The sequence below is a fragment of the Macrobrachium nipponense genome, chromosome 20 (genome assembly GCF_015104395.2).
Source record: "Macrobrachium nipponense isolate FS-2020 chromosome 20, ASM1510439v2, whole genome shotgun sequence".
NCBI classification, from domain to species: Eukaryota; Metazoa; Arthropoda; class Malacostraca; order Decapoda; family Palaemonidae; genus Macrobrachium; species Macrobrachium nipponense.
Genome location: NC_061089.1, coordinates 28,393,698 through 28,407,022, shown reverse-complemented (window position 1 = coordinate 28,407,022; position 13,325 = coordinate 28,393,698). Strand labels below are relative to the sequence as shown.

At 45.8% G+C, this 13,325-nt stretch overlaps 1 protein-coding gene across 1 annotated transcript in view; it reads right to left on the bottom strand.

Moving 5' to 3' along the window:
- The window catches only part of LOC135224135 (mediator of RNA polymerase II transcription subunit 21-like), a 70,242-nt gene that overhangs the window by 5,226 nt on the left and 51,691 nt on the right, over positions 1-13,325 (bottom strand). Inside the window, exon 4 of the mRNA XM_064263026.1 lies at positions 57-166. Within this exon, the coding sequence (XP_064119096.1) occupies positions 57-166 (110 nt within the window). The remainder of the gene's footprint in view (positions 1-56; positions 167-13,325) is intronic.

Genomic DNA, 13,325 nt, shown 5'->3' with positions numbered 1-13,325 from the left:
ATATAACCATTGCTTCAAGTACATACTACATAGCTAATAACAGCAAATGTTCTTACTTGAAGTTCAGCTGAAGAATCCTCCGAGGGCAGTGACTCTATGAGTGCATCAATATCCTTTGCATTTCTAGCAATTAAGGTAGCAAATACTCTCTTATGTTCAGTCATATCTGAAAAGGACTTCTAGCCTGCATTTCAAAATGGCAAATAGTACTGTAAAAATAACAATATTCTAACAGAGAACTAAACTTTTAAGTATATCTTTATTTCCTGCAATTACACAGATTGTAAGTTACTTGGAAAACTTTAAAACTTAAGATACAAAGGGCAAAGATGTAGCTTTTATCAAGATCACAGAAGACAGCTTTTCTCACAACTAAAGATTTTGCCTTTCCAAAAATCTCAGCTTTTAACAATCCCACAGGACAAAAAGTTGACATTTTTTTGGTGGAGCTGAAAAGGGTAAGTGAGCTCATCAAACGGAAGTATTGTACATCCAATGAAAACTATCCTCCATTCATTAAAAAATTGTAAATTCATGACAATTTCCATTTTTCCTGAATATACAAACCTAATTAAGTCAATCAAGGCAGGTGCCAAAGGTAGTTAATGGAGGCAGGTAAATGAGTGGCTGGGTACTCGCCTGTTGTTAACCAAATAATTTTTCAATTAAGAAAGGGTGCACCATTGCCATAAGGCCCCATTATAAAGTAAATACTTTATTCTACCTTGTAACTGAAGGGATTCGCTTAAAATTTTTACCACTTATAAAAATAACAATGAAAAAATATAGGTGTGGAAATAAAGATATAACAAAGAAAAAATATAGGTGGGGAAATAAAGATATTCGAACTAAGTTCATATAATTTGTAATTGAAGCAGAGGGCCTCCCAACTTCTGAGCAGAACATCACTGCTGCCAGACTTCTAGGCAAGAAGCAGGGCTGACAACTGAAGAGCCAGTAAAGAAACAAATAAGAAGGAAAGAAGAGAGCCATATGACCGACAGCCCTCCCCCACCAAAATGACGGAAAAGAGACGTGACAGCAATCATGACTGTTCCTGCAAGCAGATGGGAATAACGCAATCGTACGGCATTAAAATTCATGTTGAAGAAGCGTTGGAATGTACTTCTATGCTAGACAGCCAAATCCTAGCAAAAAAACCTAGTTGTTCGTACGCAAACAGACCCTCGGTCTTAACAATAGGATAATTTCTAGCACCTAGCTGGATCCGGTTAAAAAGCAGATGAAAGCAAGGAATCTTGTGATATCTGGCAATGCATGCGTAGATCAGGTGAAGAGTGGTCAAACGCTGATAATCTACGCCAGTCTTTTCTTAACTGCCTGGACGAGAGTTGGGTTTTTTCCTCTCTTGGCCTTTTCCCGGTTCTTGTCCCGTTTCGTTTCCTTTAGTTCCTTTAGTGTGTGTGTTTTTACCTGGTATTATGGCTGCTTCTGCTCTTTCTCGTCGTCAGCATTTGTGCCCCGGAGTTCCTGGGTTCCCGTGTTCTCATTTTTTGGCTTCGTCAGCGACAGACCCTCACATCACATGCATTAGGTGTTGTTCAAATTTTTGTACGATTACGAATCCTTGTATGAAATGCTGGGCATGGCCTATGTAGCAGTGGAGGAAGTTTTATGGTAAAGAGGGAACATCGGAGTCTCCACTCTTCCTACTTGGGAGGGCTTTGCTAGTAGCGTTGTCCCTGCATCTCCTTCCTTTTCTTTCATTGATTCGTCGATGGAAGTATCGGGAGGTTGCCAGGATATTTTTTGTAATGTAGCCCCCTCTTCCTCGGGAGCTTTTTCGGTTCCCGAGAAGGGTAAGGTTTTTTCATCATTCTCTTCTCTTCCAGAGTCGGAGGCGTCCAAAATGGTGGCAATTTGGAAGACGCCTGGGATAGGGGGTACCCCGTCCTTGGAGGGGTTGCTAGTGCATTTTGTGGAGGCTCGCAACCCCCTTTCCCGGTCCAGCCAGGCCATCTCCCCCTCCTCCCGGCCTTGTCTCAGCGGGTGGGAGCAGTCGCCCACCTTGTATTGCTCCACCAGTGTCTGCCGTCGCCTTGTATCAGAGTGACGCTGCGGCGTCAGCCCTGTTGTTGACGTCACTGGGCCCATCTTTATGTATTCCTCCGCCAGAGGCGTCTCTTTGCCCCTCGCTCAGAGGGGAAGCCGTGACGTCACGACCGCTTGTGACGTCATTCTCATCAATGACATATCTCCCAGTTGCCTCCTCCGATCCGCCTCACTTAGCCACGACGTCAGCACTGCCGCCCAGTTCGCAACATCTCCCTTCCTTGTCTTCGGAGCCTTCTCTGGCACATCAGTCCGAGGTCATATGCCAGGCAGTGCTTCAGAGGCTGGACTCTGTATTGGATGTGAAGTTGGCTGCCTTATCGGTTGGGAGAACTGGTAGGAAACGCGTTGCTTCATCCCCACCTTCCGAGAAGAGTGCGCATATGAAGCTAGTGCTGTCTCCCTCTCCCTCTTCCCCCTCTACACCTCGTCGGCGTATTAAGCGTTGGAGGGAGGAACAGCGCGGATGTGTTCCCGAGAGTGCTGTGGTTTCGGGCAGTGTTAGTGATTTGTTCTGCAGGGGTTGCTTCGCTGCCGAATCTCGTACATGCAACCACCCCACCCCCCCTTCCGTCCTTGCACATCGCGAGCGTGTTGCAACCTCCCGTCCGTGCATGTGATGGTAGTGCTCCTTCTTCTCCAAGGCCTATTCATCGCCATAAAGATCTGAAGGCGGCTGTCAAGAGGTCGAAGGTAGTGAGCACGGAGGTGGTGCAACCGGAGTGTTTGCCTGTCTCTCTAACTGGTGCTTCCAAGACTTCCACTATAAGGGATTCTCCGTCAATCTCGAGTGCTCGAGTTTCCCCCCCCATCTCACGTACATACGGCCACCACGCTCGTGTCTGTTCATGGACGTCTGGAGTCACCTGTTGAGGTAGGTAAGTGATGTGCCTAGTGTTACAGTGGGTCCGTCTCGGAGGCTGATGCTTGGACCCAGCCCAGATAGGTTGGTAGGGGTTTCAGACTGTTTGGCTACTAACCATTCTGTGAATTTTGGTGAAGAAGGCAAGTTAGAAGAGCCTAAACATCCTTCTTGTCGTCGGTTGCCGGTGCCAGAGCAGGAGGAGGGGAACACGTAGTTCGTGGGTTCAACAATTTGGAAAGTATGACTCAGGCTCGGTCGTCTTACACTCCTTCTTGCTTGGAAGCCTTGGTGGGAGCTACTCAGGACCCCAACAGGTGAGGTCAGTGGAACAGGTGAGGTCAGTGGCTCCGTCCTTGTCTCCGCAAGACGCCTTAGCTTTGGAATCTACTGCGGCCTCCATGTTGCAGACAGTTTTTTGGCTGGACCTCTGGTCTGTGGTGATTGCCAAGATAGCTTCTGACAGGTCCCCTTAAGGGTTGGTGAGTGCCGCCTCGCTTGCCAGTCTTTTGCAGTCCGGGGGCAAGGAGTTTTCTTATTTAGCTCACCTCAGTGCCAATTTATGGGCTAATCTTCTTCTGGTTAGGAGGGACGCAGCTTTGTCTAGGATGGAGAGGTCGCTGGCCTTGAGGAACGGTGATCTGTTGGAGTCGCAATTCTTGTTTCCACAGACAAAACTCGAAAATGCGATAGACTGACGCCGGGCTGACACCAAGGACCAACTGGTGCACCAAGCCATATCTAAATCAGAGTCCCGCCCTCGGAGACATCCGGCCCCTCCTCCTCCCCCGGTCCAGCAGCAGTCGAGGAGATCGTCGCCTGGTAGGCCATCAAGGACCTCGAGTTTGGCAGGGCCTTCCCGTTCGACACAGCCAAAGTCTCGGGATCAACGCCCCTTTCGCTTTCGTTCCTCCACCATGGGTGGGGGGGTGCCTGGCTGGCCATTGGGACAAGTGGCAGAGTTACAGGGCAGAGAAGTGAGTGGTAGATGTCCTTCGGGTGGGATACCTGTTCCCATTCGACTTCTCTCCTCCTCTGTCGGACAAGCCGCAGCTCAGGAAGACGTATCCCCCAGATTCTCTGAAGTTCTTGGCTCTTCGGGAAGAAATGTAGATAATGCTGGACAAGGATGCGATAGCGGAAGTAGTGTGTCCGTCCCCGGGATTTTACAGTCACATCTTCTTGGTGCCCAAGGCGTCGGGAAGATGGAGGCCTGTGATTGACTTATCCACCTTGAATCGCTTCATCAGGAATACATGGTTCAAGATGGAGACCCCATGCTCAGTGTTGGCAGCCGTGAGGGAAGGCGACTTCATGCTGTCGATAGACTTGAAGGATGCATACTTCCAAATCCCTGTTCATCCCACGTCCAGGAAGTTCCTTCGCTTCTCTCTGGCGGACAAGATCTTCAGCTTCAAAGTTTTGTGCTTCAGGTTGACGACAGCTCCTCAAGTGTTCAGAAGTCTTCTCTCTCGTGTCAAGTTGGGCCCATGCTCAGGGGATCCGTTTGCTGAGGTACTTCGACGATTGGTTGGTCTTGGCAGTTTCCAGGGAGAAGCTGCTGCAAGGCAGGGATCATCTTCCTCAGTTCTGTCTGGACCTGGGCATATTAGTCAACCAGGAAAAGTCAAACCTCGTACCCACTCAAAGGATTCTCTATCTGGGCAAGGTCATCGATACGTCAGTGGCAAGAGTTTTCCCGTCGGATCAGAGATTGGAGAAGTTGCGGGCTGTGGCGCGCAACTTCCTATCAAAGTCGCATTAGTCGGCTCATCAGTGGCAGGTTCTTCTTGGAGTGCTATCTTACCTGGAGAAGCTGGTCCCTCATGGGCGTCTTCATCTTCGGTCTCTGCAATGGAGACTGGGGGAATTCTGGTCTCCGGCGGGGGACTCTCCCCTGTTTATGGTCCCACTGTCTTTGGAAGTGAGAGAAAACCTTCGTTGGTGGTTGGACGACCAGAATCTGTTGAAAGGCGTCCCTCTGCGTTCTCTCCCTCCAAACTTCCTCCTGTTCTCGGACGCCTCCCTCGCAGGTTGGGGTGCTCACTTAGGCGGCCTCATCGTATTGGAGTTGAAGGCGGCTTTCCTGGGTCTGAAGGAGTTTTGGGGGATGGTAGAGGGTAACTCTGTCGTTCTCATGTCGGACAACACCACAATGGTAGCTTGCGTGAACAAACAGGGAGGCCTGGTTTCTCAGCAACTCCATGCCTTGACCGTCGAGCTTCACCAGTGGGCAATCAGCAATTCGGTAGAGCTCTCAGCCAGGTATATCCCAGGGAAACGGAACATGGTCGCAGACAAACTCAGTCGCCGGGATCAGGTCCTAGGCACAGAGTGGTCCCTTCATCAAGTGGCGGCTGACAAGCTTTTCCAGATTTGGGGGAGACCCATGCTGGACCTTTTCGCGACATGCTACAACAGGAAGCTGGAGGTGTTCTGTTCAGTGGTCCCAGATCCCTTAGCACTGGCAGAAGACGCATTCCAACATCCCTGAGACAACCTGGAGGTGTATGCCTTCCCTCCGTTTTGTTTGATCCATCAGGTTCTGAACAGGCTGTTGGGTTCACAGGGTCTCAGAATGACTTTGGTAGCCCCTCTGTGGCCTCAGGCGGAATGGTTTCCAGATCTGCTGTCGTCGTTGTCGGAGATTCCGAGGGAGATTACCCCCTTGGCGGCATCTCCTGTGTCAGCCCCATACAGAAAGGTTCCACCAGTCAGTAGAATCCCTGTCTCTTCACGGTTGGATGCTATCAACTATCTCCTCTAAGAGAGAGGCTTTTCTCAGAAATCAGCTGGGCACATGTCCAGCAGTCTTAGGAAGTCATCCTCCGCAGTTTACCAAGGTAAATGGGCGATCTACTGTGATTGGTGTCGTAAATGGGCTTTTTCTCCACTCGCGACCTCTATTCAGCGAATAGCAGACTTTTTAACCTGCCTCAGAGATGAGAAACGTTTGTCCGTGTCTGCTATTAGAGGCTACAGGGCGGCACTGAGTTTGGCGTTATGCCTGAAGGGTATCGACATCTCCTCTTCCTGGGAACCTTCCCTGCTAGTTAAGGGGTTTGAGCAGTCGACTTCTCCTAGAGAGCTCAAGCCTCCAACGTGGGATGTTTCCTTGGTGCTTAAGAGCTTGACTAAGAGTCCATATGAGCCCTTGCGTCGCTCATCTGACAGGAACCTGACACTCAAGACAGTTTTCCTTTTGGCTTTGGCATCTTCCAAGAGGGTTCTCCTAGGTGAAGCACACCAGGGGTTGGAAGTCAGTGTCCTTCGAATTTGTCCCGGAATTCGTGGCCAAGACCCAAAATCCCTCGGTGTATGATGACAGGTTCGCTTTGTTTTCCATTCCATCACTGACTGACTTTGTGGGTGGTGATGCTCAAGAGCTTTTGTTGTGCCCTGTCCGGGCCCTGCGTTGCTATCTTAAAAGGACTCGGCACCTTAGACCAGGCTGCCGCAGACTTTTTGTCAGTACAGGCCGTACAAAGAAAGAGGTGTCTAAGAATACTATCTCTTTTTGGACACGGGAAGCCATCAGACAGGCATATTTGACTCTTGATGATTCCATCACCACGTCTGTGCAGGCTAGAGCACATGACGTTAGGGGTATTGGTCCCTCTCTGGCTTTCAAAAAGAACTTGGCTGTACATAAAGTGCTGAGCGCTGGTACTTGGTTATGCCAGTCCATGTTCACCTCCTATCTTAAGAATGTTGCCCACGGATCTATAGACACGTTTTCCCTGGGTCCTATGGTGGCTGCCCAACAGGTTGTGTAACTCATAGTTGCCCTTAACGGGGCACCTTTGTATCTTACCTAAGATTATTGTGTGGATGAGAGAATGAGTGAGTTGGCTGGCCTCCTCCTTTCTCTTGTACCTTTCCTTCTTCCTTCGGGCGGTTTAAGGAATCGACACGTCATTTGCCTGATACAGGTGAGTGAGGTAGTCATACTGGTAGTGTGGTCGTACAATACAATATCTTGCCCACTATTTAGTAGCATAGGCTCCGCTCCTGGGCAAGGAGGAGTCGGGAGTACTACAAACCCTTGTGCCTTGGTTTGTTATTGGACAGTCAAAGTTTCTCTTTGGTTCCCTATACAATGGTTATCCCATATATCATTGTACGTCACTCAGGTTCTGAGTGGTTAGATATTAGTGTATCTAGCTTCTCGACGGGCTTCAGTCCTTCTCCAAGAACTATTTCTTTTGAGAGGTGGACTGGCGGGTAGACCCCCAGCCGGTCTAGGATGTCTTATACCTCCCTCCAAGTATGAGTCTATCCTATTGTGAAGACCAAGGGTTTGTTCGCATATGAACAAATGACAAATTTTCTTAGACAATTTGTATTTTTCATAGCTACAAACCTCAGGTCTTAACGTTATACAGGCGGTCCCCGGGTTACGACGGGGGTTCCGTTCTTGAGACGCGTCGTAACCCGAAAATCGTCGTAAGCCGGAACGACGTTTGGAAATATGTCTTAAACTAATAAAAAGTTATAAAAACCTTACTTGTAATCCTTTGGTTACACATGTTGTTTCCTGTAGTTTTATGTACAACCTGGAGCTATTTTCATAAAAAAAATGCTGGTTCTTGAAGGTAAAAACTATTGTAATCCTCTGGTGACACTACATTCTTGAAGTTTTATGTACAACCTGGAGTGATTTTGCCAAATCTTGAGGGCAACAAGAACAGTTGATTACTATTTACGTATCATATAGATGATTACTATTTACGTATCATATAGACTAATTAAAGTAAACGTATCTTTAAATAGTCTTATATATTAGTATCAACAAAACATTTCCTGGCATGAGTCAGAGGCCGTTTAATGAAACGAGCACTTCTCCGTTCTATCTGTTCAGAAAATAAATGTTACGTCAATCCCCGAGACTATTGTTGACAAGACGCCTCTCTCTCTCTCTCTCTCTCTCTCTCTCTCTCTCTCTCTCTCTCTCTCTCTCTCTCTCTCTCTCTCTCTCTCTGATCAAATTACACTGGAACCTTGACATATGATTGCCCTAATATACGAATGTTTTGAGATACAACAGAAAATTTGCGAAAATATATGCTTTGATATACAACGAAATATTTGAGATACGATTTTGCGATGAGTGATAGTTGTATAGGCGACCGATAAATGGCGTTCAGTCTGTTTGTTTGTTGGTGCTGCATCGTTAACACGTCGTTGTTTAGTTCGTTGTATTAGTGACTATTTTTCGTGTTATTTTGTCTATTTTATTATTAACCATGGGTCCCAAAGCTAAAGACAAAGCAGGTAATAAGAAAAAACCCAAGAAAATGATTTCGATGGAAGCAAAACATGAAATTATAGCAAAGCATGAACGTGACGTTCGTATCGTCGATTTGGCAAACGAGTATGGTCGAAATCCTTCTACAATATCCACGATCATCAAGCAGAAGGAAGCTATAAAAACCTTCCAAAGGCATCACCATTATTTCTAAACTACGAACCGATTAAAAAAAATAAATAAAAATTAGTTTAGCAATGTTATTTCATTTGTGTTTATTACGTAGTTATTAGTGTACATACGTAAATAAAAAGAGAACAAATCGTTCCCTGCCACCCTTCCCTACCTCCTCCCCCTGCTGGCCTCATGTCATCTTTCGTTGTGGTAAGTAAAATTCCTTTCTTTTTTTTATTGATTTTTTTAACATTTATTACATTGCTATGTTATTTTATCATTACGTATGTGTGTTATTACTCGTTTATTTGTGTATAAATTGTGTATATCATATGTAATTTAGCTGTGTTTAGGTGTGGTTTCATAGCGCTAGAATGGATTAGTACATATTACATTATTTTAAATGGGAAAAAAGGCTTTGAGATACAACTGTTTTGATATACGACGATGGTAACGGAACAAATTAAATTCATATGTCAAGGTTCCAGTGTACTGGATAATCTCTCTCTTTGGATACTTCGATTTTGCCAAATCTTGAGGGCTACAAGAACAGTTGATTACTATTTATGTATCATATAGACTAATTAAAGTAAACGTATCTCTCTCTCTCTCTCTCTCTCTCTCTCTCTCTCTGATCAAATTACTGGATAATGTCTCTCTTTGGATACTTGGAATTTGCGTTGTAATCTAACCAGAAACTTAGTTTTGTTATTATTACTGGCAACAAGCAATGATTTTTTCATTATTTGCGCTTTTGGACTGTTATATGTAAACTTTGCGCATCGCAAGCTAGTATGTATTCATTCACTCGGAAACTAGTTCCACATATGAGGCGTCACTAAAAAACAGAAAAATACGACATAAAAAGTGTCGAAAATCGTCATAACCTCAAAATTTTTGTTGTAATCTAACCAGAAACTTATTTTTATTAATATACTGTGCTAAACTATAAAGGATTTTTATCATAGTATGCGTTTTTTAAAAGCGTCGTTAACTCGGAGTGTCGGAAGCGTCAGCGTCGTAATGTCGGAACAAATGTCATAACCCAGGGCGGATTTTTCAATGAATATTAAAGAAAAAGCGTCGTAACCTCGGAACGTCGTAAGCCGGAGCCGTCGTAACCCGGGGACCTACTGCACTGCCCACCTCTAGCCGCCCCTTTTTGTTAAGTCATCCTGAGTTGGGAAAGACTGGCGTAGATGATCAGCGTTTGACCATTCTTCACCCGATCTACTCATGCGTTGCCAGATATCACAAGGTTCCTTGCTTTCATCTACTTATTAACCGGATCCAGCTAGGCGCTAGAAATTATCCTATTGTTAAGACCTCAGGTTTGTAGCTATGAAAAATACAAATTGTCTTAGAAAATTTGTCATTCTACAACATGAACCCCTAATGTCTTGAACATCCTTAAACACAAATTCTGAAAGACTAAAAATGATATTGTTAAGATACAATAAAGTTTGTTCATACTTACCTGGCAGATATATATATAGCTGTATTTCTCCGAAGTCCGACAGAATTTCAAAACTCCCGGCTCACGCAGTGTTCGGCCAGGTGGTTAGTACCATTCCCGCTGCTGGGAGGCGGGTTGTCAGGAACCATTCCCATTTTCTATTCAGATTTTCTATTCCCACTGTCTCCTGCGGGGAGGTGGGTGGGTACTTTGATTATATATATCTGCCAGGTAAGTATGAAAAAACTTTATTGTATCTTAACAATATAATTTTGTTCATGAAACTTACCCAGCAGATATATATATAGCTGAATCCCACCTTTGGAGGTAGGGAGAGACAGAAAAGGATTTTGGAAACATATTACATGCAGATGAATAACATCTTGGTTCCTTACCTGTTAGCATAGCTGACTTCGTGATTACTGTCACCCAAGTCTGCTACTGCTTTACTAGAGTCTCCAGCAAGGTAGTGACCTATATAGCTGGTGAGTTCTAGATGATCTGTCAACGGGAGCGTGACCACAATGTGACTAGACCCATTTGACCATACTATGAGGGCAACGAAGTAAAAAATTCACCACCTGACCAGCCTAACAATTTTCATTCCCACATCACTTAGGCTAAAGGAAAGGAAGTCCGGCTCAGGCGGACGACCTTACAACCATAAAACAATCCATAAAAACTCACCTACCCATTTCCTACAGGGTAGGATGAGTGCTACTTTCAGCCCCACCCCCAACAAAGTGTCTGCTGCGACGTATGGTCCAAGCGCATAGCAGTTCTCGTATGTCGTCTTCACATCCCGCAGGTAGTGTGAAGCGAACACCGAGTTGCTGCGCCAAAAGGTGGCACTCAGAATGTCATTGAGTGCCATGTTCTTTTGGAAAGCTACCGAGGTAGATATAGCTCTCACTTCAATGGCATTCACTTTCAACAGGCTTAACATCACTGTCTTCGCAAGATGAATGCGCCTGTCTAATGGTGTCTCTCAAGAAGAATGCCAGAGCATTCTTCGACATCGGTAAATCTGGTCTTCTGACCGAACACCATAAGTTGTTAGAAGGACCTCGACATTCCTTCGTTCTTTGTAAATAAATCTTGAGAGCCCTGACAGGGCACAGGACTCTCTCTGGTTCGTGTCCATGATTTCCGCCATACCCTTAATCTCAAAACTTTTGGGCCAAGGGTTAGACGGATTTTCATTTTTCGCTAGAAACGTAGGACTTAATGAGCAAACAGCATTATGTCCCCTAAAACCAATATGCTTGCTAAAGGCTTGAATTTCACTAACCCTCTTCGCCGTCGCCAGAGTCGTTAGGAAAATAGTTTTCTTAGTAAGATCCCTTAAAGAGGCATTCTGAAGGGGTTCAAACCGATTTGACATTAGGAATTTAAGTACTACATCCAAATTCCATGATGGTAACTTAGGTTGAGGAATCTTTTATAGTCTCGAAAGACCTTAAAAGATCGTGGATATCCTTATTATTTGCCAAATCAATTCCTCTATGTCTAAAGACTACAGATAACATACTTCTGTAGCCTTTGATTGTTGAGACTGCAAGCTTTAGGTCGTTTCTCAAGTAGAGCAAAAAATCCGCTATTTGGCTCACAGAGGTCGTGGTAGAGGAAATGCGTGTTCTTCTGCACCAGCTCCTAAACGAAGCCCACTTCGATTGATAGACTCCAAGCGTGGAAGCTCTTCTCGCATTGGCGATTGCTTTTGCAACCGGTCTAGAAAAACCCCTCACTCTGACCAACTTTTTGATAGTCTGAATGCAGTCAGACTCAGAGCGGGGAGGTTTCCGTGGTATCTCTCGAAGTGGGGCTGTTTGAGTAGATCTGTCCTCATGGGCAATGTCCTCGGGAAGTCTACTACAAAGGTCATGACCTCTGTGAACCACTCCTTTGCTGGCCAGTAAGGAGCGATTAACGTCAATCTCGTCCCTTCTGACATTGCAAACTTCTTCATTACTTCTCCCAGAATCTTGAACGGGGGAAATGCGTAAAGATCCATCCCTGTCCAGTCCCAAAGAAGTGCATCTAATGCTATTGCTCCCGGGTCGAGCACGGGGGAGCAATACAACGGAAGCCTCTTTGTTCTCGCTGTTGCAAAGACGTCCACTAGAGGACGTCCCCATAACTTCCACAGCTCTCGACACACATCCTGATGCAGAGTCCACTCGGTCGGCAGCAGTTGACCTTGCCGACTGAGGAGATCTGCCCGCACGTTCACCATTCTGCCTGCAACGAACCTTGTTAAAATCGTTACTTTCTGAGTTCTCGCCCATAACAAGATCTCTCTCGCTAGGTTGAGGTTGAACAATGATCGCGAGTGAGTCCCTCCTTGTTTTTTTATGTATGACAGAGCTGTGGTATTGTCTGAATTTATCTGAACTATCTTGTTTGAGACTTTTTCTTTGAAAAACTGAAGTGCCAAGTATATGGCTGCCAGTTCTTTGAGATTTATGTGCCAGAACACCTGTTCCCCTCTCCAGGTGCCTGACACTTCCTCCCTCCTAGTGTAGCTCCCCACCCGTGGTGGACGCGTCGGAGAACAACACTAGGTCGGGGCTCTGAAGTTTGAGGGAAGTTCCTTCCGAAAGTTTCACAGGATCGAGCCACCACTTTAGGTGATCCTTTACCTCCTTTGGGATCCTCAAAATTGTCTCCAAATTTTCTTTGTCCTCCCAATTCTCCTTCAGGAAAAACTGGAGAGGTCTGAGATGTAGTCTCCCCAAGGAAACAAACTTCTCCAGCGAGGAAATGGTGCCCAGCAGACTCATCCATTCCCTCACCGAGCATGATTCTTTCCTTAAGAAGACTGATATTTTTTCTAATCCTTGCTGTTGACGTCCCTGGGACGGAAAAGCTCGAAAAGCCACTGAATCCATCTGAATCCCCAGATACATGATGGACTGTGTGGGGATCCGCTGCAACTTTTTGAAATTCACTAGAAGTCCCAGGGACTTTGCTAGAGTTAAGGTTGATTGAAGGTCCTTCAGACACCTTTCTTTCGACGATGCTCGAATGAGCCAGTCGTCTAGATATAGAGAGATCCTTATGTTTGCAAGATGAAGCCACCTCGCCACATTCTTCATTAGAATTGTGAAAATCATTGGTGCCGTACTCAGACCGAAGCAAAGAGCTCTGAATTGGGGAAAACTCTTCCCTTCATGACAAAAACGCAGGTATTTCTTCGATTGGAGATGTATCGGGACGTGGAAATATGCGTCTTGGCAGGTCCAGTGATAACCATCCAATCGGTTTTTGTCTTTAAGTGGGGGCCCGCAAGCACAGACTGAGGTGTCTCCATCTTGAACGTCTGTCTCTCTATAAAAAGGTTTAGACTGCTCACATCTAAAACTGGCCACCAGCCTCCCGACTGTTTCGGCACCAGGAATAACCTGTTGTAGAAACCCGGGGACTGAATGTCCTCGACTTGTTCTATTGCTTTCTTCTCGAGCATTTGTTCTATCAGATCGTACAGGATCTGTTGTTTTTCTCCATGGTAA